Genomic DNA, 27,148 nt, shown 5'->3' on the forward strand with positions numbered 1-27,148 from the left:
GTGCACATCATAAAATATAATTTTTTTTTTAAATAAGACAGAGCTGTGACTTTCCCATAGCCTCTTCTCTCAGTCATTGAGGGCATCTCAGATGTCCAGTCTGGAACAAAATATACCAATTATGGGGGAAGCCAAACATTTACAGTAATTTCTGTCAATCGATGGCTCCACAATTGCAGAATTGCTGCCATTCTTATAAGCACTGATTGTTTTGCTTGTTCACTGCTTTTTACTAAACATTGAGCCTATGGAAAACCAAATTAAAGCATGAAATGTTGCTGTGCTGGCATAATGAAGAAGGAGCTGTAAAATTTTTAAATTATGCAACCAACATTCACACTTCTCCCCTCATATCTGCTCCCTCATATTTCATCATTTGGAACTTTCTTTCACACTCCTCAAAATACCAAACTACTTAATTTATGTTTTCCCTAAACACAATTTTCTCTAATATTTTTATTCCTGAATTTCCACTTATTTGGCCATACCCCTTCTTCTGCAGTCTTACCCATTGACTCACCTGCTCGCTTTGATTTTTGTTATGCCTCCACATGAAGCAGCTTTTCCCCTGTGATAAATAGCAGTATTCCAAGAAAAAAGGAAATGCTTTCCCCCTCTTATCTGAACCATTTTGATACTTTGCATAACTGACCTCCCTTAATGTTTTGTTTTATTAAGCTCTCATTTTTGTTTTCATGGTAATTTTCCTCTGAAATTTTTAGGTAGGCCTAGCTAAATTATAAATGTCAGCATGTACTCTGGAAGCAATTGCTTATTTTGCTGAACCAACCTGTGTTCTAAAACAGGAGACTTTCAGGTTGCACTCACAATTGCATCTCCATTTTTTTAGAAAAGGGAGAGGTTTTAGTCTGACTTACGTAGCTGAGATGCATAAGAAAAATTTGTTTATTTGTCAGAGGTGAAATTTAAAGACACTAGAAAGTTTTCTGGAGGTAGCTAAAAAAAATCCCTTTGAATAGATTTTAAATCACCATATAGTTTCTCCTGATGTCATAATGAAATGATGATGAGAAACAATTGCATCTCTAAAAACATGAATAATTTGCAGCATTCTTAGAATGCTTAGTTTGTGAAGCAAGCACACTTGGTGCTTTTTTTGCTCTCATCGCTGCTATGCTGGTTTTTCCCTTCATCTTCAGCTATCCATTGTCTAGTCAGAAGGCACAGTCAATCTGAGGTTTAAGGAATTATTTTTCATCTTCATCTCTTGTCTCATTCGTGACAGAGGGTAAAACATCCTTCTGTGCACATGTGCATGGCACTCTCTCTCCAGTTTTGGTGGTGTTCTCCCTCTCCAAACAAATACATACTAAAAATCTGAGCATATTTCAGCTCACTCTTCATACCCTGAAGTGGTTGAGGTTAACCATACTTTAAAAAAATAAATGGTCACCTCTTACAGAATAAATACCAAGTACAGCCTTGTGCTGCATAGCTATTCAAATTTAATCCTGGCCCCTTACAATGACCTCAAACAAAATAAGCTCTTCCATCTCTGTGGAGTTTCCAGAACAAATCCTAAGGGAAAAACAGGCTGTGTTAGGAGAGACAGACTAATTCTTTGGCAAGTAAAGGCATAAAATGAGGAACTGAATATGCAGGTAGTTGGAAAGAATATTTATGTTCTGTCATTTATTTCACCAAGCACTGTTTTAGACTATTCCAAAACAGTTTTTTACATTGATTCCCATCCTATAGCCTGGGAAATTTGCAGTTGATGCTTATTACTTACTGCTCTTGTTTCTCATTCTAGGGGTAAAATCAACTTTGCCCATGTGGAATAGAAATTTGTGCATACCAGTGTACATACCAATACAATCCCACATGTTATCACCAATGCATAGCAGCTCTTATTGATAAAAGTTAATAATTTATATGTCCAGCTGGGCCTGGGTATGAATATGAATTTGAATATGAATATGACCTGTGACACAGCTATGATGGCTTAGAAAGCATTCTGCAAAGCGAAACAAACTTCTGTACCTTACGACTTGCTGATCTGGGCACTAGCACTGCATCCATCTGTTTTCTGCACAAGTCCTGTCCTCTTCGCACATGATAGATCTATTTCACCCAGATGACTAAGGGACAGAAATGTGAACATCTGTTGAGGGTAGGAGAACAAGTTTGAAGAATTCAGAAATTTTGGGTTACGACCCATTACTACTACATTACTACTACTACAGCCATCTCCATGTCCTCTGAAGTGTCTCAATGTTTCTGCCATTCCATGGATTGTCTCACCTATGACCATATTTTCCTTCTGTTTCTCAACATCTTCCCTCCTCAGCATTTTTTTGAGGTATCCCTGTCTAACCTGGTCTTTTGATTGGTAGGTGCCACTATGGACTATATATGATAACCTGTAATTTATATTTCTAAGGTAACGCTGCCTGTAAATTCATAGAGAACTTGGGAAATCTTACATGGCAGTATACTATCACTGTCTCTCAGTGTATGAATAGTTTCTAAAAGTCTAAAAGTCTCTCATTGCTCTCAGGTAAAACAAGGTTACCTGACTTTGCCTTTAGGAGCTGGATGCAGTATCAGCATGAAGGCAGAAAAACAAAAAAATGAATGAAACAGATAAGGCTAAACTGCCCTGGCTGAGCCAGAAACTATGTACAAGAAAAGGAAAGAAAAAGTAATCTGTCAAACAAGGATGGAACTGCTTATAAACAGAAAGCAAAGCAGTTTTAAAATAGTTGCTTTTGGTAGAGTCCAAGGTCAGATAATACTTTCGTCTGCTTCCCCCCCAGCACCTCTCCAGCCTCCTCCCACCTTGCTTTCCATCCTGCTGCTCTTCTTTACTCTTCTTGGTTTTTACTTGTTTTCTGCCTGCCCTGCCTGAAAATTAGGTTTCTGCCCTGCTGGACTGTAATTATTGCTGGCAACTATCACAGTGTGCTGTAATCCTGCTTGCAAAGAAGGTCAGTTTTGGCTCAGTGATTTCCTACCACATTTTCCTAGGAAGAATGAGGACGCAGCTAGTTTACTTTCTTGGCAGTTAATCCTGTTCACATTAAGATACTTGAGTAAAATCTGCAATGAGGTAGAGGGCAGACCTTCCCAGCTTTTTGTTACTGGGTTTGCTTGTTTCTTTGTGATTTGTTGGTTTGGAGGGAGTTTTTTGGGGGTGGTTTTTTTTTGGGGGGGGGGAGGGGGAGCAGCAGGGGAGCATGTGTCTCTTCCTGCTTTTACGGGCAAGTCTCATGGATTTTACTCAGGCAGGTTTTGCAGAGGGAAATGAGAGGTAGTTTGTGACATAGACGTTTGACTGTCTGGTTGCAAGCACCTCGACCTGAAATGAGTCTAGCTGCCCCCAGCTTTGAAACTACCTGCTACTGTACTTTGCAAGTAGATCACTGTGGGCACACCAAAAAAAATCAAGGTATTTAGCAAGCATCTGGTTGCCTATCAACTGATTTGCAGCTTGTTGAGCAATCTCTGTTGATGATTCATTTACCTGTCTGTTTCACGTATGTCTATCTGAAGATCTGTCTCTTCAGCGCGTGAAATAAAATTCTGTATTTGTAAGGAATGCTAACACCAGCTTCTATTATATGTGTAAAGAAGAAAAGAAAAATATTTTTTTAAAAACGCTTTCTGTTGGAAGTCACAGTTGCTCACTCAGATAACTCAGAAAATTACCTGAAAAAGTCATTTCAAGCCTATAGATCATGTGAACACTGAGGAAAGAAAGGAGGAAATTGAAAAAAGACCATCCCCAAAATACCCAATGGGGTGGCAGAGAAACAGAAAAAAATGTAATTGAGTTTAACACCAACAATTGAAAACACCAGCTACACAGAGGTAATAAGGGAAGGGAAAAAAGAGTACTTGATTTGGGGTTTCTTTTTTCTTCTTTGGGTGTAGACTGGTTTTTGGCTCAAAAGAAATAGCTGAGTAGGGTAAATGGTAGTTTTACGCTCTAACACAATTTCATTATGCTCCTGTGAAAAATAGGAAACATTTTCATGTGTGAAACAGAGCAGCCTAGAGAAAGTTTCTTTTTAAACTAATCTTCCCTTTTACCAGCAATACAGGAGAATGTCTAGTGGTAGTTTGACTAAAATTGCACGTCTTGCCTCCTTGTTTCCTTTTGGCATGTAAGCAAATCCTTTGCATATATTACTTTTTAACACAAGCTTATTGGGATTTATTGTTTAATAATGAAATGTCCTGGATTCCATATGCATGCTGGGTTGGTTTTGCTTGGCCTGGTTTTTGGTAGCAGGGGGGCTACAAAGATGGCTTTTGTGAGAAGCTACTGGAAGCTTTCACCATGTTCAGCAGAGCCAGTCTGATGGCTCTGAAGATGACGCACATGCTGCTGACCAAGCCTGGGCCAGCTGGAGATGTTGGTTACACCTCTGTGATTACATATTTAAGAAGAAAACAAATCAAATTGTGCCCACCATTTTTCTGAACCAGAGAGGAGGAGGAGGTGAGAACATGTGAGGTGGGAAAATGAACATGTCAAGGTCAGTGGAGAAGGAGGGGCCAGAGGTGCTCCAGGTGCCAGAGCTGACAATCCCCTGCAGGCCAGGGTGAGCCCATGGTGGGGAAGCTGTGCCTCTGCAGCCCATGGGGTCCATGGGGATGCAGAGATCACCCACAGCCCTGGGGAGGTGCCCACACCAGAGCGGGAGGATGCCTGGAGGAGGCTGTGACACCAAGGGAGACCTGGTGGAGAGAGGAGGCCCTGCTTCCAGGCTGGAACAGCCTGTCTTCACCCCACGGACAGGCAACCCACACCACAGCAGTTTTGGGAGGACTGTCTGCCCACGGGAGGAACTTACGTTGAGGCAGTTTTGGGAGGACTGCTGCTTGTGAGAATGGACCATGTTGGTGCAGAGCTGCCTCCTGTGGAAGCCATGGTGCAGCAGGAGAAGGACTCCTCTCCCTAAGCAGAAGAAGATCTTGGTGTTGAACTAACCAAACCGCCCCCCATACTCTGTTGCCTGTGCTGTTGGTGGGAAGGAGGGAAGGAAGGGTTGGAGGAAGAAAGGGTGTCTTTACGGGCTTATTTTACTTCTCATTATCCTTCTCTGTCTCTGTTAGTAATAAATTCACTTAGTAACTCTAAGTTGAGCCTGTTTTGCCCAGGGAGTGTTTCCTGCTGGTCCTTATCTCAATTCATGACCACTTCATTAAGTTTTTTTTCTCTCCTCTGCCCAGCTGTGGCAGGGGAGAGTGAGTGAGTGGCTGTCGTGGGTGCCTGGCGTTTGGCCAGGGTCAAACCATGACACACACCTTACTAGGCTGTTCTTCCTTCTATCTTTTTTCCTACTAAAGTTGTCCAGAGAGTACAACTCCACAGCAGGCTTAGTGGGTCTATACTAGGTAGGTGAAAAGCCCTTAGGCACTTTCTCTTCATTGAAAGAAAGGCTTTTTCTTTTTCTTAGCAATGATTTATTTAATGGGTTTCTGAGTCTTTAATTTTCTGTTATTTTTGCATCTACTGAGATGCAAGATATTCATCCAGCAAGAGGTAGCTGGGAATAGAGCTTACTGACCCAGATATTTTCCTTTAGCACAGCATGTTTTTAGTGCAGCATCATCTGTAGCCCGTTCTAACAGGGCTCCAGCCGATGTCCTCTTGTAACAGCACCAGTGTGTTGCTTATCAGCTCTCTGCAGAGATTCACCCACCAGTGCATCTGTAAGTAGCACTGCCAGGTTGTGAGATACATTATTGACTCTTGGAGTTAAGTGACCACAATGCAAACATAAAATTCTTAACTGTTACCTCACAGAAAAGAAAACACCAGAGCAAGAGGTTTTCAGCAAGACCGTTTTTTTTAAAACCTAAAGATATTGGACATTTCTAAGTGTAAATTCTGCATAATTACTTTGGGATATGTCTGCATTTCCTCATGCCTCTGCCTATGGAAACCAAAGGTTGCTATATGTATTTTAAACCGTGCATGCTTGCAGAAAAATGTCTTTTATCAACCCTTCAATATCTGGTGCCAGGTAAAAAATCTCTTAGCATCAAGGAATAACTGTGAGAGGCATCCCTCCTGAAGGAGAGACTGCTGCCATTCAGCCAGCTATGAGGGAATGCTATGGAGGGATAGCTCAAATGACACCTTGTCTGCAGATATTTATAGTGTAAAGTGGTTGATTCATACTCAGATTTTCTGCTGTGTTCTGCTTATCAGCCCAGGCTGCAGCCAGACTTATTTTTTTGGGGGTTGGGCAGGGGGAGGGAGTGGGGTTGGTGCTGTTTTCTCACTGATAGCCTCACACAATAGGATTAACTTTGATTACTCCTACTTGCTGAGTGTCTGCCTGAACAAAAGTTCAGTTACCTCAGACAAGAGAAGTGCATCTGCCACTGAGAGAAAGCAGCTATGGATAGTGACAGAAATGCAAACCATAAGAAGAGTCTGAAATACCTGTTTACTGCCTGAAAGATTCTGTGCATTCAGAAAAGGCAGAAGTGCACAGCTGCGTCTTTGAGGTCCTAAACTCAGAGCATTTTGAAATTAAGTTGGCATTTGGTTGAGAGCCAGCTGAACATGAGCCAGCAGTGTGCCCAGGTGGCCAAGAAGGCCAATGGCATCCTGGCTCACATCAGCAAGTGTGGCCAGCAAGTCCAGGGCAGTGACCATCCCCCTGTGCTTGGCACTGGTGAGGCCACACCTTGAGTCCTGTGTTTGGTTTTGGGCCTAAAGTTGTGTCGGGGAGGTTCAGGTTGGATTTTAGAAAAAAGTTCTTCACTGAGAGGGTGATTAGGCCCTGGAACAGGCCCCTCAGGGAAGTGGTCACAGCACCAGCCTGACAGAGATCAAGGAGCATTTGGACAATACTCTCAGGCACATGGTGTGACTCTTGGGGTGTTCTGTGATCCTGTGAGGTGCTGAGGCATGTCCAGAGAAGGGCAGCAGAGCTGGGAAGGGTCTGGAGCACAAATCTCATGAGGATCAGCTGGGTGAGCTGGATGTGTTTAGCCTGGAGCAAAGGAGGCTCAGGGGAGACCTTATCACTCTCTAGAACTACCTGAGAGGAGGTGGTGGTGAGGCAGGGATCAGTCTCTTCTCCCAGGTAAGAGATGACAGGACAGAACACAGCCTGAGGCTGCACCAGATGCAGGGTTGGATTGGATATTAGGAAACAAATCTTCCCTGAAAGGCTTGTCTAGCACTGGAACAGGCTGTCCAGGGAATGTAACCATTCCTGGAGGTATTTAGAAGATGACTTTATGTTTTACATGGTTCAGTGGTGTATTTGACAGTTAATAGTTGAAATGCATGGTCTTAGAGGTCTTTTCCAAATTAAAAAATTATATGATTATATGATTGTATGAAGTATCATATTTTTCCTTGGTTCTGCCTGAAATTCTAGTTCAGTCTCAAACATGATCCCAGAATTATAATTTTAGTATGAGTCTGAGCACTTTTTCAATTTCCATCTTTTTTTCCCAATTATTTGTCTTCTTTATTTTACCACTTGAATTATGCTAGGCCTCTTAAAAATAATAATAAAACAATAGTTGATGTGGAAAGACAGCATTTTTATTCTAATGTAAGTCATTTACATAGTTCCATTTTATTTTTAATACAGCAACACTTTGTTCTGCTGAACTGGGTTTATTTTTCTGAGGTATGGGAAGAGGGATGAAAAATAATTGAAGTTTAAGGTTATATGTGCTTCAATATATGAAAAGTGCTTTCTTTAATTTTCCTGGGGTGATAAGCTGTTCAGTGCTTGCAATTTATATGATTCCTTTTTATTAAGCTGGGAGTTCACTGATCATGTGTTTTGTTTGAGATGTTGTTTGTTCCTCCTCCAAACTGCGTTGTCCAGTGATGTTCAGTCCCCAGTGTGCAGACTGCCTCTCCTGAGGCCTTAAAGACTGAGAAGGACACTTTGCTATTTCTTGCTACCTCCAAGTTTGTCATTCATGGCATGGGGAGCACATCACGTACAGTAGAGGGTCTGATCTCATTATCTCACAGATTGATTGTGTTTTGAGATGAGTCATACATAGAAATGTGTATTTCTACTCACTTTACCTGTGGGCAGACTGCCTGCACTGCAGGGAAAGTTACATTGCCAGTCATTGAGGAAATAGGAAAAAATTAGGACAATTATCATCCAACATTTCTTTACAAGAAAGTGGTCAAACCTGGAACAGTCTTCCTAGGGAGGTGATTGATGCTCCATACTTGTCTGTGTTTAAGAGGCATTTGGACCATGCTTTAACTTTTGGTCAGCCCTGAAGTGGTCAGGCAGTTGGATTGGATGATTATTGATGGTCTCTTCCAACTGAAATAATCTATTCTGCTACTATTCTATTACTATTCTAATTCTAATTCTAATTCTATTCTATTCCATTCTAAATTTGCAGTATGGAGATAAACATCAAGTAGTTTGCCAGAAACATCTGCAAATTCCAGAGGAAGAGAGAAAACACTTCATTAAAGTATCATTTATGCTTTATCTCAAGAGCACTTTGAAGGGTCAAAATATGTCTAACTTGTAAATAGTGTACTCTAACTGGGGAAGTTGCCTAACATAACTAATGTCTTACATTAATTGTTTTAGATATCACCTAACTCAATTGACTAATGGAGCTAAGCCATTTTCCTGTTACTTTATCCAGTTTGCCTTTTTAGCCTCTAAGGTGCTGTACTACTATCATTGATGCCAAAGCCTCTGAAACTCTTGGAGCTCTATGACCAAATGAAGGCACAGTAGGTGCTAAAGGAGGGCTGCACTGCATTTCCTGGGATATGCTCTGCAGCATTTTTCATCTGTCACACTGAAGCTTATCACCAAAGTTCTGCCTTGTCCTTCAGACTTTATAAATCCCTTCTTCTGTGATGGTAGCCAGCTCTTTGTGCCCTGATGTTTGCTCTATATCAGATGCTGCTGCAGTTCAGTGCTGTTTGAGTAGGAATCTAGGAACATGGAAACAACATATGTTGCTCAATATGAGTGTAAAGTATGTTTATGCAATTCCTAGTCAAAGGTATCACTAAATAAAATAGGAACTGAGGCAGTCCATACTGACAAAAGAAAAAATAAATAACAGCTATTCAGATCAAAATGATGGCATAGTTTTCATGAGTAAAGGAAAGGCACTACTAAAAAGCTGCAATTTCTGTTGGTTCTTCAAGAAGCAGAGGTCCAAAAACAGCTGTTGCCATGGCAACAAGAGGAGCAAAGAGATTTACACTTCTGTATGTTTCAGTGCCGTCTTAACCAAGAGTCAATCTGGCTAGAAAGAGCAGCTGCACTGTATTCATTCTTATTATTTTTGAATTGTGTATCTCACCTCACTGCCTCAGAGCCTATAACCTAGAGTGATAGGTCATTGACCATTCGTGGCTGAAGACATTCATGGACCTGTTATAGAAGCATAATTCTTAGATTAATTTTCTGACTCTCTGCTACATAAAATCACAAGGTTGAATAGGTTTCTAATATCACTTGAAAATATTTATTCTGTGCCATATGCCATCAATTAGGTCCACACTCATAACACAACTGAATCTTCTTCATAATCTGTTGGGAACACTAAGCCTAATGCCACTCTAATACAAGAATATTTCTTTATATACAATCTTACCCTGTAAGTGTCATTGACCACCTTTTTTCCGTATGGTCATTAATACAATTTCTTTCTTACCAGATTTTATGCCTCAAAAAATACTGTATATTAATCCTATTTAATAAGCTTCTCACTAAGCAAGTAAAGTAAGATTGTCTAATAGCCATCAGGACATTTTAAGGTTCAAGTCATGCTGCTCTGATTTATTTTTTCTTATTTAATTACCTGGTTTCAATAATGGTATTGTCTCTTAACATTGCAGATCACAGTTTTTCGCATGGGATCAGAAGGACACCAGGACATTGATTTAGCTATCCTGACAGCACTACTAAAAGGTAACAGAGTTAAACTCTGCAGTGAGTCTGTATCAATCCAGTCTGTCTCTGATGTGCTGAAACCTCCATTTCTTGACAGTGTCTGTCAAGATAGTAAATCTATACCATGAAACCGAAGTGTGTTTTTTTGCTCTAACTGCTTTATACAAATCCAGCTCTTTCTTTAATGTTTAAATAGCTGCTGTTTTTCCTTTCTGAATTTGTGTTCTCCACGCACAATCACTAATGTGTCACAAGAAACATCAGTGGTGACCTCCACACCAGTTACTTGAGAAGATTAGAATTCACATGAAGACAGCCAAAGAATTTCTCAGATTTAGATTACCTTGGTAGCTAGAACATCCACTTAGATAAAGCTGGCTCATTGTCAAAGTAAAATGTTATCTGTGGTCATTCCTAGGAAAGTCTGGAAATAGTGTGACATTCTTTTCAACCTGCACTTGTAGAGTTAAGAACTCCACTACTGGGGTTGGGCTTTTAATCTTAAACTTGACAGTTCTTAAATCTTTCCAAGCCATTACATGTTACACTTATGCTCTTAAAAGTTTGTCTTAAAATAAATTTTCTCTTACTGCAGTTCATTATAGACTCTGGTCATGCACACACACCATTTAGCTTACCTCCCTGCAAAATATTATATTATCTAGTAATTTAGTATCTGCTTTCAAATACAGAAACAGGTGAGATTTTAAAGGCTCTGAAGCACATTGAACTGTCCAAATGAAGGATTAGTGACTAAACAAAGACTGGGAGGTTCTAGCCCTCCATTTGAATGGTATTCCCCTAAAAGGGATTTTCACAAACTACATTTATCAATCACCAAGGTCATCTTGTTGCTGTCTGGACTGGTTTGTGCTATATAATACAGACCATGCTGATTTGAAAAACAGAGAATAAGATATACCAAACAAATTTAAAGTGTAGCCTGAGAAACATAAGGGAATGGACTTCCAAAGGTGACTGGGAAAAGTTACTCTTCATGAGGCTCTTTCATAGTTAGCTGTTGCCACACACACACCCGAATAAGATGGTACAGCTGTGGCAGACTTGAATTTGAGTCACAGCAGAAAATGTAATAGATGTATTGGATATTCAAACAGTAATGGGACTTATTCTTGCTTGTTCCAGGATCAGTTTTCTTCTTCATTTCTTCCTGTTCAAGTTCACAAAAGCTGTATGAAGAGAGAAAGCCTGAGTAACTTTCACCTAGCCATGCAAAATAGCCTTTTACCTTCTGCATAACTTTTAATCCCATTTTAAAAGTTTCACTTCAAACGCTTAAAACAAAAGTATGAACAAAAAAAGGAAACAAGCACTGGCCACTTCAAAAGTATGATTGAGAGCTGATAGCTATCAACAAAGGAAATAAGCTGAAATTACTTCGCCCCAGTAGTTTTTGTTTCTTTAGGTTTCTGTTGTATTGCTTTCTCCACTTCTTCAGATCTTTTCAGTCATGATACCAGTTGTTTGTCCTGCAGATAACATGACTATTTTGCTCGTGCTAGCCTGAGGTGAGGAGTTTTGGCCATCTACATAATTAAATCTCAAGGCATTTTGGACATCTTCACACAGAAGCAATATAAATCAAAGTGAAGGAAAAAAAATTAATTCGAAACAAGAATCAGGAATTGCACCCATCACCAAGTTCCTCTTTTTTGTCCCTAGGAAACAATGTAATTAGAGATTTCATTTTTAGCTGAATACTCCATTATCCTCAGTGTGACGTTACTCTCTTCACATTTGTTCTTAAGAAAATCTCTGTAAGAACTTCTCTTGTTTCCTATTAATAAGAAGAATAATGTCTTAGAGTTGTGATTCCACTTTTTGTAGATATATTTTTAAGGTCTGAATCCCAACATAGATCACTGGAGTCTTCTGAAAACTGACTCTTGGAAGCTGAAGACAGTAAATCACGGGCCCACGGAGGAATTGTTTTCTATGTGAAATGTTCATCTGCAGCATTTACGTGAGCAACTGTTTTAATGGTTGCTGTCTCAGTATATGACTAGTCCTCTCTGATCTGGAATATCCCTTTTTCAAGTGCCTAACTGGTGCTATTGGCCCCTTAGTAAAATAAAACTACCTTTCGTCTTCATGTAAATGGTGCAAGCCATCATAAGGAACTTTGTTAGCTGAGGAGGTGCCTGGATCTGTGTAAGTACTTTTGGCATCTCCTTTCATGCTTGTCTGAGAATCTTGATTTGAAAATCTGCTGGTGGCAGCAGCACTTGTTTCTTGCTCTAGAAAGAACCAGAGGAACTAAGACTTATGTGTCATCTTTCCTGCACCCCAATACTTCTGATTATGAAGTTATTCAATGAAGATCAGATTTATCGGGCGCCTCTGGTTCATATGAGCCTTCTGATCACAAGGCATGTAATCAATATGTGCAAATATGAGATCTGTTGTCTCAGCCAAGTCATTGTCCCTATTCACACCATATCTTTGTACAACTGTTCTGGCCCACCTTGAAAGATACACTGACTTTTTTAAAATATTCCTCACTAGCCTGATGCATACTTGAGTTTTTCATCAAATCAGGAAGTCTAAGGTAGCAATACCGAACCACTTGTCTACTGATTTTTGTGAAGTAATTTATTTGTAATAAGTAAAATAAATGGATCTTTTTTCATGGTATTGGATTGTTTATGCCATTGGAAACTTATTTGCCACAGTTGCATATCCCTAAAATTAAAGCAAAATAATAATTGTAGTAAGACTTGAAGACAGGGTCTGAGCTATCTTGAAATTAATAAATTTAAATTTAAGATTTCATTTCTTCCTACTCTCCAGTACTGTGTGAAAAAAGGGGCAGAGCAAAGTATGAAACTGGTGAGTGATTACCAGTAACTTTTCCTCAGTCTCACTGATGAGGAATTTGCAGCTCTTGATAGTGCAAGAGGAGTATGTCAGCTAATGACCCATCCCACCCTGGTGTGAGTGATCTGCTCAGGGAGGAGGGGGACAAGGGTTTGGAAACATAAAGTATAATTTTCTGCTTGCTTTGTAAAATTTGTGATGAACTTATGTCATTTTAAACCCACACCAGATACACTGCCAATTCAGGAGCTCTCCTGGACAGCATATTCCACAAGCCCCAAACCCAGCACCACATATTATTTCCTTATTTGTTTTCACAAGTCACTGTTTAATCTTGTCAGCAAGATCTATCTTTCTTGGAAGTGATCTTCAATAAACTACAGAATGGCATCCAAAGTGGTTATCAATTTACATTGCATGAATGTCACAACAGCATATGGTTTGAAAATGCTGCTTTTTTTTTTTTTTTTTGGTGTTGAGAGACACAAATGTGGGAAGTAAGTTTCCAAAGGCATGAGTTTCTAGCAGGCAGGTTTGTCAATAGAGTTTAACTGTTTGTGCTCTCTTAACTTGAGCAGTTGGAACTCACACCATGGTGGATTTTGTTCTTTTGCAGCTGCTAGTGAAGCAGAAGGCATATGACAGGGAAGTTAAAGACAGCATATGGAGATGTTCTAAAAAAACACTTGTTTTGAAGTGGCATCAAAGATCCTAGTTCACAAAGCTGTTGCAATGTCTGGAGCAGACTAGCACCAGCCTTGTTTCAGATGGTGCTCCAGAAACCTCTCCAGAGCAATTGTCAGCACTGGGGAAGAGGTGCTGTGTGGTGTGTGCTTACAGTGGCATCACTGCCCTGTAGCCCTCTGAGATAAGCCATGCTAGGCTAATGCAGAGCTGATGTCTCTGCATACTTTCCAGCCTGTGAATAAGTCATGATTCATGCTCACTGAATAGCCATCTTGGAGTATCAGATGGCCCAGGATGGACTGCCAACCATGAAACCACGGACACAAAAAGGTTTCAGAGTTAGGTCAGATGTCTGGTTACTGCACTTGTAGCTGTTCTTGCTATCTGCTTTGTTACTGTCAGTTGGTTTCCTACATGCCAGGATGATTCTTGTAGCAAATGCAGTGGAAACACAGCCTTTGCCCCGAAGAGCTGCTGAAAGGGAAGACCTGCTAAGATACAGAGCAAAAAGTTAATTAGGATTGCTATTTTCTCTAACGTAGGACTTTTCTTTAGATAATGATCCAAAGAGGACACTGATACACTTAGGTGCACTGAGGAAATGAGTGTCCCATAACCATTTCTGTCTAGGTAGATCAGTTTTGTGTCATTGCAGCTTTCTAGTTTCCTGAGCAGCAAGATCACAGGCTATTCCAGGAGAATCCTTTAGGGGTTTATGTTTGTCACAGTAAGCTTTAGCCAGTATGTAAAAGCCTGTAGTAATAAGTATATAAAAGCTCTTCAGTAATCTTGCAAGTGCACAATACTCATTGTCTGATGTGTACCCTGACTCACCAAGGACACAACATCAAGTTTATGTTCCCAGGCATTATCATCAAGGAAGAGTATTGCATTTTTGGTACAAGATACTGAGTAGACAATGTGACTTTTTACCAGAAGAGTCTATGCAAGATATCCAAGCATTCCTGGATGACTAAGAAAATAAAATTAACATCTGCATGAACTAATAGCTGTACCAGCAGTCTGTCTATATCCAGCAATATCTATACCAAGATAAAATACAACCAAAACAATGTATTGCAAAGCAAATGCAACTTTCCTTCTAGGAGCAGGTGAAAGAAAGAGTCACACTGCAAATGTTGTCATAGTCATAAAACATTCTTTTGAGGACCGTATCTTACAAGCAGCCAGACACCAGAATACTGGGTAAATATTACAGAGATTTATTTAATGCAATAAGTATGAGCTGGTAATTAAAATAATACAGTGCAATTTATCAACTCTACCTTACTTCTTTATTTCCCAAATATCCTTTGGCTTTGATTTGGGCACGTTACAGTGATGCTCATGAGTGAGATACATATCCAGAAAAATCACTTTTTGGATTCTTCCTACTGACTCAAATCCATGCTCTGTGGTGCAGAATACTGTCGAGGAAATAATTGAAAAGTCAGTATCTTAAGAAAGCCCCTCTCACCTTTTTTTCTGTGTTTTTCTTATACAAGTGGAATCATTCATGCTTCTTAACACTGGGTAGACTTCCACCTAAATAGCCTGAATACTTCTTTTTCATGTGAGACAAAGGCCATCAGTTCTGTCCTAGAATAAAATCAATTAAAAGGCATCCACAGCCCATATGCTGCTCTGTACAAACATTGATAGCTTTGATTTTCTTTCTCCTCTTAAGTAACATCAGTATTATCCACATTCACCTGAAAACTCCTCAGGGAAGACAGGAAAGAGGAGAAGGAAGCAAGGGCTTTTCAGCAAGAAACTTTACTCTGGAAGTACCTATCCCACCACATGCACCAGAGCCCCAGCATGCCCACCTCTACTGCCCAGTCTACACCCTGGCTGATAGACTGCTTCAGACCTGGAGTACAACATCCCCTTGAGAAACCAGACATTTTCTTCGACTGCCAGATGTCTGCAATACTCTGTGAGACAATGAGATTGCAACAAGCACTGAGAAGAGCATCAACTCTGGGACTGAACATGCACCCGCAGGAAAGCTTGGCCATTGCTAGCAGCCTTAAGCACAATAAAGAGAGATGGGAAGGACACAGGCTGGACCATGGCTTGCTTTCCCCTCTGCTCAGTATTTGGAGCAATAATCATGCTCAAAGGAAACAATTTTGATGAACAGATGAGCAGGCACCACCTCATGCCCCATGCCAGCTGCTTTCTTCTGTGATCAGATGCATCAGAAGACCCTGTGTTCATCTGCCAGCTGAATCTTTTTTAAAGCATTGAAAGGCCCAGGATTGCTAGGGTCAGTTGACACAAACTGGAGAACACTCCCTGCTAGGGCTCAGAAGTTATTCACCTGGAACCTCAGTGATTTAGCTTGACCTTTGTCTGAAGTGGGGGCAGCGTAAGTAGCTCACTTTCCTCCCCAAGTCCATCTGGTCTATTCTTGATCCAAAACGATTTCTAACTAGACACCCCTAGCTACCCAGACCTGTAGGCTGTAGTGGGAAAATCGGGAATTGGAGCTCCCTAATCACATGTGCGAAATGTTGTCAGGCTGTGGGGTCACCATCACTGCCCTGGGTTTTAGAATTCCTCCCTGTGCTTCCTCCATGGCTCACCCAAGACCTTGTCTGAGCACCCACTGAAACTCTCACTTCTAGAGGCATGTGGTTGGGAAGGAAGAGATCTGATGAGAAGATCTCTTGTTTCCTTTCAGAAGGGGGTAGAACATTATTTGCTCTCTGTGTTTAACTTACACTATCATACTCACTGCAGGTATTTTTTTTCTGTTTTTATAAATAAATCTTGAGGTGTTGAAATGTAAAGACATTTTTGCCTTTCCCAAAGGTAAATATTTTCTGTTCTTGAATGCTGCATGTTGCTTGTGTAAGAACCTCTGAAAAGTTTCAGATGTTGTTGGCATTCCCCATGAAGTCTCTTGTGAGAACTTGTGTCTGTATTGTGGTATATAGCAATGAGAAGTTGTGTCTTGTGCAAAGGGGGATCCTGATACTTCTTAGCCACAGAAGTTACAGAAACATTTCCACTTTTCTTTTTCTTCTTCATTTCTTTCAATTCTGTTCTGTTCTTGCATTGTGCACCTTTTTATCAGAGCTCATTCCTGTATGAATGTGATTTGGATGATTCACAGACTACCATCTCCCAAACAATTATTGTAGGTATTGACAAGTATTAGGCAATGTCAGCAGTGAACTGACTTTAAAGTTGAGACTTATGAAATTAAACTATAGGCTAAGCTTCACGAGGGTTTTCATTAAGGTCTTCAGAGAATTTCAGCAGCCAGATTTATGTTTTCCTCGCCTTCAATTTCTGAGTCCACTTTCAAATGGAACAGTGTGTGGGTTTGAATAGTACTGAAATGGGGACAGAAATGCTTTGAAGTAATGAAAAGCTGTTATTTATCCTCACTCCGTGATATCAGTATAAGAATTAATAAAGACAAAATAACAGTAGAGGTATGAGGTCTTTAAAAAATAAGCTTTTATACAATCACCTAACCACTGCAAGCAGATATGTAGTTAAAAGTCAAAGGGCCCTGTATTTATTTGGTTGATCAGTTCATTCAGGCCAGTTCTCCCCGTGACACTGAAGTACAAATGCTGTTTTATTATTACAAATCAGCTGAGAACCGTGAAATATTAAAAAAGCACAGCAGGGCAGGAATGTCCCACAGTGTCCATTAAAACGACAGGGAAAAACATACCCTCCCTTCCAAAAACAAACAGCTCCAAATCCATCTTATCATTGGCACAGTTTCTCATTTAATTTGGGTGCATTATACCTTGCTTTATAGAGTGCTTTCATACATGGATATTTCATATGTGAAGGGAAATTTGTCCCACCAAGACCCCTCACTACAAATAGGGGTGAAATTCCTATGCTTTTTATCCAGTTGGAATGCATAAGACGCCCAAAAATGCACAGCTGCTGAAATCAATGATGTTTGTATGAGTTGAATCTACTTGCTCTTGCTAGAGACATGTGTGTGTGTGCATGTGTGTATGTGTGTGCTCATGTGATACGTGTGGGTGTGTGTGTATTCCAGCAGCTCCATCTGTACCCTGGCTTGTTCTCTCGCTTCCTATCTTACAGGAGGGAAACCAATTAAGTCCACCACAAATTGCCTCTTTTGATATCACCTGTATCTGTTCTATTTTGAAGGGGAACATGAGGAAATAGTTAATGTTTCTAAGACAATCTCAGAACCATAGATTCAGATTTGAGAACCAATGTTTTTTTTACAGGTGCAGTGGAAGGTCTGGATTTGTTTTAAACTGTGACCAGTTACAGAAATGACACGGACATCTCTGAGATTTTTAACAATGAGGAATTACCATGGGATAATGAGCCTAATGTCTTGTTTGTCTTCTCTCCTGCTCTCCTCCCTGCACCCCTGTTTGTATACACAGGAGCTAACGCCTCTGCTCCCGACCAGCTGAGCCTAGCACTAGCCTGGAACAGAGTAGACATCGCCCGCAGTCAGATCTTTATTTATGGGCAACAGTGGCCGGTACAGTATATAAATATATGTGTGTATATACAGCATCTTCTATTGGAAACGCTTTGAACCCTGCAGAGTATGAAATCCATTCTGCTGGCAGTGGTGGTTTTAGCATCGTTTAAAATACACTGTGTCCTGCCAAGCCCACCGTTCCCAATCAGAGCTGCTGAAGGCAGGCACACTTACAGAGATGTTGATGTGTTCTATTGTCCAAGGAAATGGTGACATCTAGCGATGCCTGAAGAGTAGGAAACCATTCCTTTGAAGAAACGGGAAGTACCAGATTTAAACTACCAAGCATGATTCTGCAGGCTGAGAAAAAAATTAGTATCTCAGTATTTGTGTACTGCTGTGGCTTAGTGGTAGGCTATCAATTCAAGGACAGTCAAAACTACATTTTTCTCTTCACACAGGATGCTTCTATGTGCAAATACTGAATTTAAGGTGCTGATTTGACATAAAAAATATGCCACACAAATGTTGGAGGTCAGGTAGACCACAGGAGCTGATAAGCAGTATCACCACAGATGGGCTGTGCCTCCAGACCTCAGATGGTGTTAGTTCTGTGCCCACTGCTGCTCTGCATCAGTCTGCCTGCTCTGCATCTGCCCCATCCTGTGTTCCAGTTGCAGGCTCACCAGCTAACACCATTCCCAGGGAGCACCAGGGGCATAGATTTTCTTCAGGAGTTATAGGGCTGTAAATAGAGAGGTTGTTGAATGCTGCATCAGGTAGAGGAAATTGTGCTGCAGCTTTTACAGTGGCAGAAGTCACCGAGAAAAAAAAATCAGAAGGCCTCGATATCTACCTGTATCTCTTTAAAGCCTAACTTACCTTCACTCAGAAATTTTAATTGGACCACAATAGTCACTACTGTGACACTTGTTTCATCACTGTCATTAAAATTTCATATGCTATCATTACATAAGCATTTACAATTCCCCATGGAAAAATTATAACAATAGGAAATGCTTCTGTTTAAATATCCTTGCTTTAAATGTAGCTTTCTGCAGCTTGCTGCCCCTAAAAGCTAGTGCAAACATCCTTGACTTTTCAGTTATGGAGTGAACAGGACTATTTATCTTGTCTTTGATATTGGGCGGAAGTACACATCAAAATATAAGGGGGATTTTAATGGCACTAAACAGTCCTTATTATTATCTCTTCATCACCAATCATAGCAAAAATTTGCATAAATTCTACAAGCTAAAAGCTGGAAGGGTGAGATAATTTCTCATCATTTTAACTCCTCCTGAGCTATAATAGATAACAAGGAGGCATTTTGTGTAAGAGCTCTTGCATTTGGGCCTTCAAAGAAATGCAAATTGTGAAGCTATTTCTGTTTCCTGGGTGTTCAAATTTCCCTCAGTTTTCACACTACAAACAGTAGAAAACTCTAGTAAAATGAGTTTGTGTGCACGTGGCAAATACGTCCAATATAAACAAAATGTTTGACAGGAAAAGAAGAAATAACAATAATAATGAGATGGTGAATAGGGTGGACATGTGATCACCAGTTTTCTGGGTTCCAGTTCCTTTGCCCTAATCTGTTTTTCCTAGAGTATTTTAACCTAGTACTCTGATACTCATTTTTGACATGCAGCCCTGAGTCAGAAAAGCTGTTACAGATAAAACTGTGATTATCCCATTTCAAGCATAGAAGACCAACCCTCAGAATTTTGTCAGGGTTCCCTGCCTGTGCTAGAGTGACTGAACCAGCTGGATGGAGCCTGCCATGCCCAGGAACAGCTCCAGTTAATCACTTGCTTTGCAGGTGGGGTCCCTTGAGCAAGCAATGCTGGATGCACTGGTGTTGGACAGAGTGGATTTTGTGAAATTACTCATAGAAAATGGAGTAAGCATGCATCGTTTTCTCACCATCTCCCGGCTAGAGGAATTGTACAATACGGTAGGGCCAACCTAAGGCAAATTTTCTGTGTCTGTATTCACTGTTCTAGCTCCCACTTGTTATTGTAATGAAATGATAATGATGTACGAGGCAGTCAACACCTGCTGCAGAAACTTTTCATTAGTCCACATTGTCTCACTTGTCTCTCATGTAATGTAACATGCTGTGTCTTGTCCACATGATCTGCTGTATGGATTTTGTAAGACATGAATTAAGCCACACACACTACCAGCTAATTTAATCTCATTGTTATTCTAATATGATGGATTTCAGATTTAGCAGGTGACACTGACTGGAAAACAGTAACTGCCAAGCTGGGACCCCTGCAATGGTGTTACATGACTCCTGACAGTATAGTTTCACAAAAATCTTCCAGCTCTTAATCAGCCTCTGTTACAGTGAAGGACTTCCCCATGCCCCCACGGAGTGTTCCAGAAATTATAGTTTTTGCTTCTAGAAACCTGCTTGCAAGTTTTCAATCTTTGCCATTAAAATGAGTATAAAACTTTGCAAGTTCTATTTGCTTCTGAATTCTCAAATGCAAAACACATTCCAGCAATCACATCATTATTACCTACTTAGAAAAAAACAGAAAATTCAAACTTCTTAGGTGTTATGGAAAAAAATCTTAAAGCTCTTAAAATTCCTAGTTTTCTGTGTTGGAGAAAGGCTGTGATATGGGCATATCTCTTTTCAAAAAGTGGGGGGTTTTTTGCCAGCACTTTACAAAGCCCTTGCTGCAAACTCTGGGCTGCTAACCAGAGATGTTTCACATTGATGGTGACCAGAAGTCAGTCTTGCAAAAATTTCAAATATGAAAAAAATCCATTAAATTTGGGCAAAATACAGAGAAACATATCCATGCCACCCTGGAGACAATTGCCCCTCTGGTCTTTGATAATCTTACACTTTACCTATCAACTACCATCTATGTATTAGGAACAAAATGCCTATGAGCTTTCTTGCAACAGGGAAAAGCGTTGTAGTTCTTGTACCAAAGCCAGTTTTTACAGGGAATAAGTTTGAGGGAAGTCTTCAGTTCTATAGCTAAAAGAAGGGCTTTTTGAACAAATTTATAGCAAGCTGTAGAAATCAGCATAAATTTTTCATGCACAAATTCCGAAAGACCCAGGCTGTGAAATACCTAAACTACCAATTGTAATATATGACCAAATGCATCCGGAGTAGCCTTAGCACAAAAAATATTCCAAAGCCAGTTAAAAAATACCATATTTCAGCATGAGACCTGGGAGTGACCTGTGAAGCTACAAACCAGTGAATCAAACTTCTGCCATGGCAAACTTGTAAAAATAGAATAAAGTATAGAACTCATAGACAGGGGAGCCAATTTTATGTCAACAAAGTGTTTGCCCACCTGCTGCAGGAAAATGTTAAGCCTTAGAAATCTGTTACCATTTATGCAGCCATCATGCAGAAGAATAAGAATGTTGCACTTGGTCCCCCTTTTTTTTGCAAAGCCTGTTTGACAGTTCTTTAAAACTTCAAAGGTTCTTAAAGAAATGTAGCTGCCATGGCGTAGAAGATCAGGGTCACTTTTGGTTTAAAAACCACTTGAATACTAGAAAACAGAGGGAAGGAATACATGGTCTGCTTTCACCACAAAAGGACATTATGACCAGGGTTATTGAAGGCCCTGTCCTGAGACAACTGCTGGTAAGCTTGTTTGTGTAAGATCTGAAAAATGGTAGCTACAGAAAAGACATTAATGTTTGCAGGTGATTTAGAATCACTCAAGGTAGGAAAATCTGAAGCAGCATATGAAAAATCACAGGTAAGTCTCATCATACTCGGAGATAGGGTTACATAAAACTAAGTGTTGGGAAGCACAGAGCAATGCCTACAGGGAAACACTTATTCTTCACATGTGCATTGGTCTCCTCCATCATCAGCTACAACCAAGAAGACCTCTCATAAAAGTCTCTTAAAATACCAGCAACAGTCCAAAACAAAGCAGAAAATCAAGTAAGTAAGTAATAATTATATATATATATATATATACATACATATATATATATATATATATATATATATAAAGGGATTCTTCTGCAGAATGTTTTTTGCAATGTCAGCAGGAGTCAAAAGAAGATTGGACAAATTCATAGACTGTGCATGCTGTTAGTGGCTTTCAGCTGAGACAGCCTCAATGCAATGGCAGGCTCAGAGTCTCTCTGAGCCACCAGAGGTGGAAGTGGAGGTCCTGTGTGCAGGAAGGCTGAAACTAACGCAGCTGTTTTTCCTTCCTTTCCATGCATTTTTTCCCAGAGGTTGTGCATGTTGTGCTGTGCTCCCGGTTTTTCTCAACCAGGAGCCTAACCTGGTACATAGCACTTCAGTTTTCACCCCGTTTGGCAGTTCATAGGGTTTTCTTATGAAAGAGTTTTCTACAAAAGAGAATTCAGGTGTAATAATGTCCTTGTAATTGTTTGGGTTTTTTTTAATTGATAACACTGTACAATTGAAGTGTGCTCAGCTACCTGATTTCTAAACTACTAAGGTTGTCTCAACATTCACATTTTGTGCAAACTGCTTTGTTCTTCTTCTCTTTGTCCTTTGCAGAGACATGGACCATCTAACACCCTGCATCATCTAGTCAGGGACGTCAAAAAGGTAAGAGTCCAATGGACGGTAGGTTGAAACTAATGCTGTTGCTTTTTTGTAGCTAGATACAATCTCTGTTTTGCATGAGCTTTCAGTCAGAGCCTTCTCCTTCCTGCCAGTATGGAATGTCCTGTTTGTCTGCTCCAAATATGAACTTTTTGCGTATAAAGCACAATTAGCAAGTTATTTGGCTTGCTTTCTCTGTGGTTTTAGATGCTTGAGTAATAGTGCATCTGCTGCCATAATTGTAGGCTCTTACATACTGTGTGGATTTATGCTGTTACCTGTATTTTTCCATACCTGCAGCTGTTGTCAAAGCTACTTCCTGTGTTGTTAGTTTACTTCCAAGCCTGTAAAATAGCTGTTATCCTTGTACTGGTTTGTTGAAACAGTTCCTTGTTCTGTATTATGTGGTACATTGTAGCCATCTTCCTCAGCAGAAATATGAATGAGGAGTAGCACAACTTTCCCTGACCCTTTCCATGTTAATTTCAAGCATCTTGAGTTGTAAAAACCTATTGGAAGAGCAGGACAGAAACACTGAAAGGTCTAGTGACAGGAAGGAGATACCAAATACCTTTACTAATGTGTTCAGGATTAAAAGTGTTACAGCAGCTGCAATGAATAAAAATCCCTTATCCTCTAAATATATGGATCAAGTAAGGAGATTGCATCTGCAGCTGACCTCATCAGCTTGAATATTCTCCCAGAGCATGTGCAGATTACAACCTTGCACATTATGTAAGTTGGACCTCAAGGGCAGCATACTTCGGAAAAGATATTTCTGTACATGGGACTAGATAGAAAATAGAGAAAGGAGAGGACATTTCTTCTACTAGCACAAGTTTTAGTGGTTTCTCCTGTCAGTGACAGCTGAACAGAACTGAGATCAGCTGAGAGAGGAGAGTGGCAATGTGTCATATAGCAGCTTTTTATTGAATAATTCTACAGAAGGATCAGTAGTATGTTTAGGAAGGTTCTGATGGTATTCTTTGGTTGGTGTGTTAAATGGCATCCCCATTGTACAATTATATGTAGTGTATTAAGTGACCATTGAAAAGTGTGAAATATCTACAGAAGATAGATACAAATCCCCTTGGACAGAGCAGAATAAAGCTAAAATGTATTTAGAATGGATACTGCTCTTGAAGCCCAAGTTTCTAGAATATTTTTTTACTCAATATGCAGTTAGTCATGTGTCTATAAGAATTTGAAAGAAGGATCATCTGTCTTTGTACTTTAAAATATATACATTTCCAAATGTCTTCTCTCCCCCAGAATCACCTTTCCAAGTCTGTCTTCAAAGGTGTAGCAAATTGTATGTTGAGTAACTAAATAATAGCAATCTCTTTTTTCTAAGCCCCTAGCCAAATATGTATTTTTAAAGAAACACTTGAAAAACAAGGCATCAAAATAGGCAAAGTACTCACAGCCATATATTGATAGACATTAAATAAACTCACACTATATTTAGATACATTATTTTTTCCATAGTGGCTGCAAAATGTTGAGTGATGGTTATATTTCCATTAATTTATCTTTCTTTCCTCCATCCACATCTGAAATCTTCAGTAATTCCACTTACACTGAATTAGTCTTATAAGCATAGCTGATGGCTTTAAAAACAGACAGCCTAGTGCAGCTCTTTAGCACCTTCATGGCAAAAACTGCACCTCTGGGGCTGTATTTCTCATTTTGTCAGTGATGAGGAACAACCATGTTTCACAGGGAGAATTGACAGCTCACCATAGCCCTGCCAGCTGAGCAGATCCCTTACCAGTCAACCAAGCCATAAATCAGTCAGCAGATCTGACAACAGTTTAAATGAAAACACCTCCTTGGAAATAACTTCTTAATGGGTATATCACCATTTGACAGTTAGATGGCTCAGCATGCAGGAAAGGCAGAACATGCTGCTGTTGCTGGTTTTTTGATTTTGTGTATATTTTGATGCCACATACTTAATCTCTCAGATTTAATTATAGCATCACAGAATATAAATACAAAAGTATGTAATATGTCACCTTGAGATCACACCTAAACAGTATGAAATACACTGTGCTTTTATGCATACATCTCAGTTTTAAAACTTGCACTATTTGAAAGGGTGTATGCTAAAGAAATTTTTAATCTGAACCATTGTGGATTCTCTGAAAATGGATATTCAAAAATCATAGAAGCAGTAATTTACTACTAGTGTACTATATAGTTGTATAAATCAGTAGGAGGGTATTTTCTTTTTCGTTTTGTTTTATTTTGTTTGAAAGACAGTCTTGCCTGCTTCATAAAGCAAATAATTAGAACAACAGAAGTTGCATTATCACATCCTGTTTGGGGCAGCCTATAGACACACACAGGCACACACACACATGCACATGCACACAAACAAAACAATGTATTATCCCTTTGAATTTCCAAACACCACTGTGAAGACTGATAGCCTAGGCAGCATAATATAAAGGCCTGGAGACTCAATCTTAAAGAATTTACAATAATTCAAATGTGCATAAATTTTGCATTTATTAACAAGACAAATTATGTCATAATGCCTCTGCCTCATATCACCTTTCAGTCCTCTCAATTCCATAGCTAAATAGGGGGACCAACCTGCCTGCATTTTTTGTCTTATACCCATTTTGACATCTCCTGTCAAGGGTCCAGAATTTAACATATAAGTTTGGCTTCCTTCTGCAGACCATACACACCTATGTACCCATGCTAAGCAGAAAGAAACAGGCAGTCGTCTGCTGAACATCCTGTCTGCAAGTGGAGGCTGCCCTTACAAATTTTACAAAAAGATAAAGATCCTTCCCTGCCTTACCTAGCTGGTGAAGATCAGTAGAAATTAACATGGATTCTTTTTCTTTAATCCAAAAATTGTATATAATTAATATATCTCATATCCACTTTACTTACATTTACTTACATTACTTACATTTCCAAAGCTGGGGTTTTTTTGGACTGCCATGGTATGTCTGCATTTCCAGAGAACAAACTAGCAATATACAGAATTTTGACAGTATTACTTTTTCCTCAGCATGCACACTCAGAGGCTTGATACATGGTGACAAAAATGCACTTGAAGTGGAAAAAGTACAACTGACTAGCCACAGTTTAAACCTGAAGTTTCTTTAGGACAATAAGACATTTACACTGAAGAGATTAGTTGATTATTAGACAGGACACCTATCTTACCTCAAAATCAAACTTTCTCCTCTGTCATTCCTGACCACCTTGGCTGCACTAGAATTAGCTCATCCAAATTCTTACTGTTATTGGAGCAGTTCTGTCCCCCTTGCACCACTGTGCTTCATTTACAAGCATTCTAAGCACTGCCAGGGTAGTTCAAGCTGTCTGCTGATACAGCAAATGCTTTGGCACATGTGTAACTCCTCTCACAAGGATAGTCCCGTTTTCTTTACTAGGGCTTCTTACTTTGGAAAAGTAATGTTTGTGAAATTAGTGTTTTTACTGTGGATTTGGGAGTTTTCTTCAGTGAGGTGTTTCAGTATTATCTGGGAGGTTTAGATGTATCTTTTATCAAAGTTACTCTAATGGAAATTTTCTATCTAAATTTTTAATGAAAATTTAGAAATCAGAACTATATCAAGAAACTCACCCTTTGTAACACATGTAGCACCCTGATGCCTATTGTTCTTTCTTAACTGCTCAGATATTTTTTGCCACTTAATAATATTAAAGCATTCCATTTGAGTGAAGATGTTAAGATAGAAGGAGTCCATTGAACTACAATCCTACCTTGGAGCTGCAATTCCCATTTCTGCTGATGCTTTCATCCTTGTTCTAGTAGAACTATCATTTTGCACATTCTGGAGAGAGAGGAACATTTCTGGGGGAAAACCAAAAAAAACCCAAACCTAGCAGAATTTGATTTTTCCATTTATTTTTTAGATTTATTTTTCATTTAATTTTTAGATGTTATTTTTATTTAAACTGTTCAGCACAAATATGACTGTGTCCAAATTATCTAAGATACTAAGCATTCATGCAAACCATAGAAATTCCCCCACCCATCAAATTAGACAAGATTAGGAGGGTTGTAAATGGATATGCTAAGGGACATTATTTAAAAATAGCTGGCAACTCAATTTTTTCCACTAAATTTGCTGGATTTTCTCTCCTTTTGAATGCCAGCAGATTGCTAGGTACACCAGAGCACTGCCTCCCTCTCTCCCTCCTCAGCCTTTTCAGCATGCTGCTTGTACCGTGGTAGCAGAGCAGGAAATAAGCCTTGCTCTTCATGGCTGAGGTAGAAAAGGAAGGAGGATCTTTGCATTCGTTTTTTCTCTTCTGCAGAACCAGTTGCCATCTGCTCTCCATTAGTGTTTCTGTGCTCTAATCAAATAAGCACATCTCCAGAGAAGCCAGACAGATATCTCCAGACATGCAGATATTTCCAGCAAGACATGACAGTCATGAAATTGCTCCGTGTGAATTACTAACCTTCTTCTAATGAACACATGAAAAGAGCTACAGGCTCACTGTAATCTGTGCTGTATATCATTATAGAAAATTGGATTCTTTTATTACCATGCACTGAAAAATTTTGAAGCTAACAGTTACAATTTTTCTGGTCCTTCTGCAATGTTGACTATACCAGATAATTTTTTGTTAGAAAAATGTTCCTTTTTTTCAAGGCTGCTAGTCACAGTACACAGAAGGATAATTTGTCTCTTT

General features: G+C 39.6%; 1 protein-coding gene across 3 annotated transcripts in view; it reads left to right on the top strand.

Annotated features, from left to right (window-relative positions):
• Positions 1-27,148, top strand: part of TRPM3 (transient receptor potential cation channel subfamily M member 3) — a 263,950-nt gene that overhangs the window by 180,409 nt on the left and 56,393 nt on the right. For all 3 annotated transcript variants that reach the window (XM_085043571.1, XM_085043568.1, XM_085043569.1), the window contains exons 9-12: positions 9,848-9,920; positions 17,831-17,931; positions 19,697-19,831; positions 22,409-22,459. In XM_085043571.1, the coding sequence (XP_084899697.1) occupies positions 9,848-9,920; positions 17,831-17,931; positions 19,697-19,831; positions 22,409-22,459 (360 nt within the window). The remainder of the gene's footprint in view (positions 1-9,847; positions 9,921-17,830; positions 17,932-19,696; positions 19,832-22,408; positions 22,460-27,148) is intronic.

Source organism: Lichenostomus cassidix, chromosome Z (genome assembly GCF_008360975.1).
Source record: "Lichenostomus cassidix isolate B80296 chromosome Z, HeHo_3.0, whole genome shotgun sequence".
Classification (NCBI taxonomy): domain Eukaryota; kingdom Metazoa; phylum Chordata; class Aves; order Passeriformes; family Meliphagidae; genus Lichenostomus; species Lichenostomus cassidix.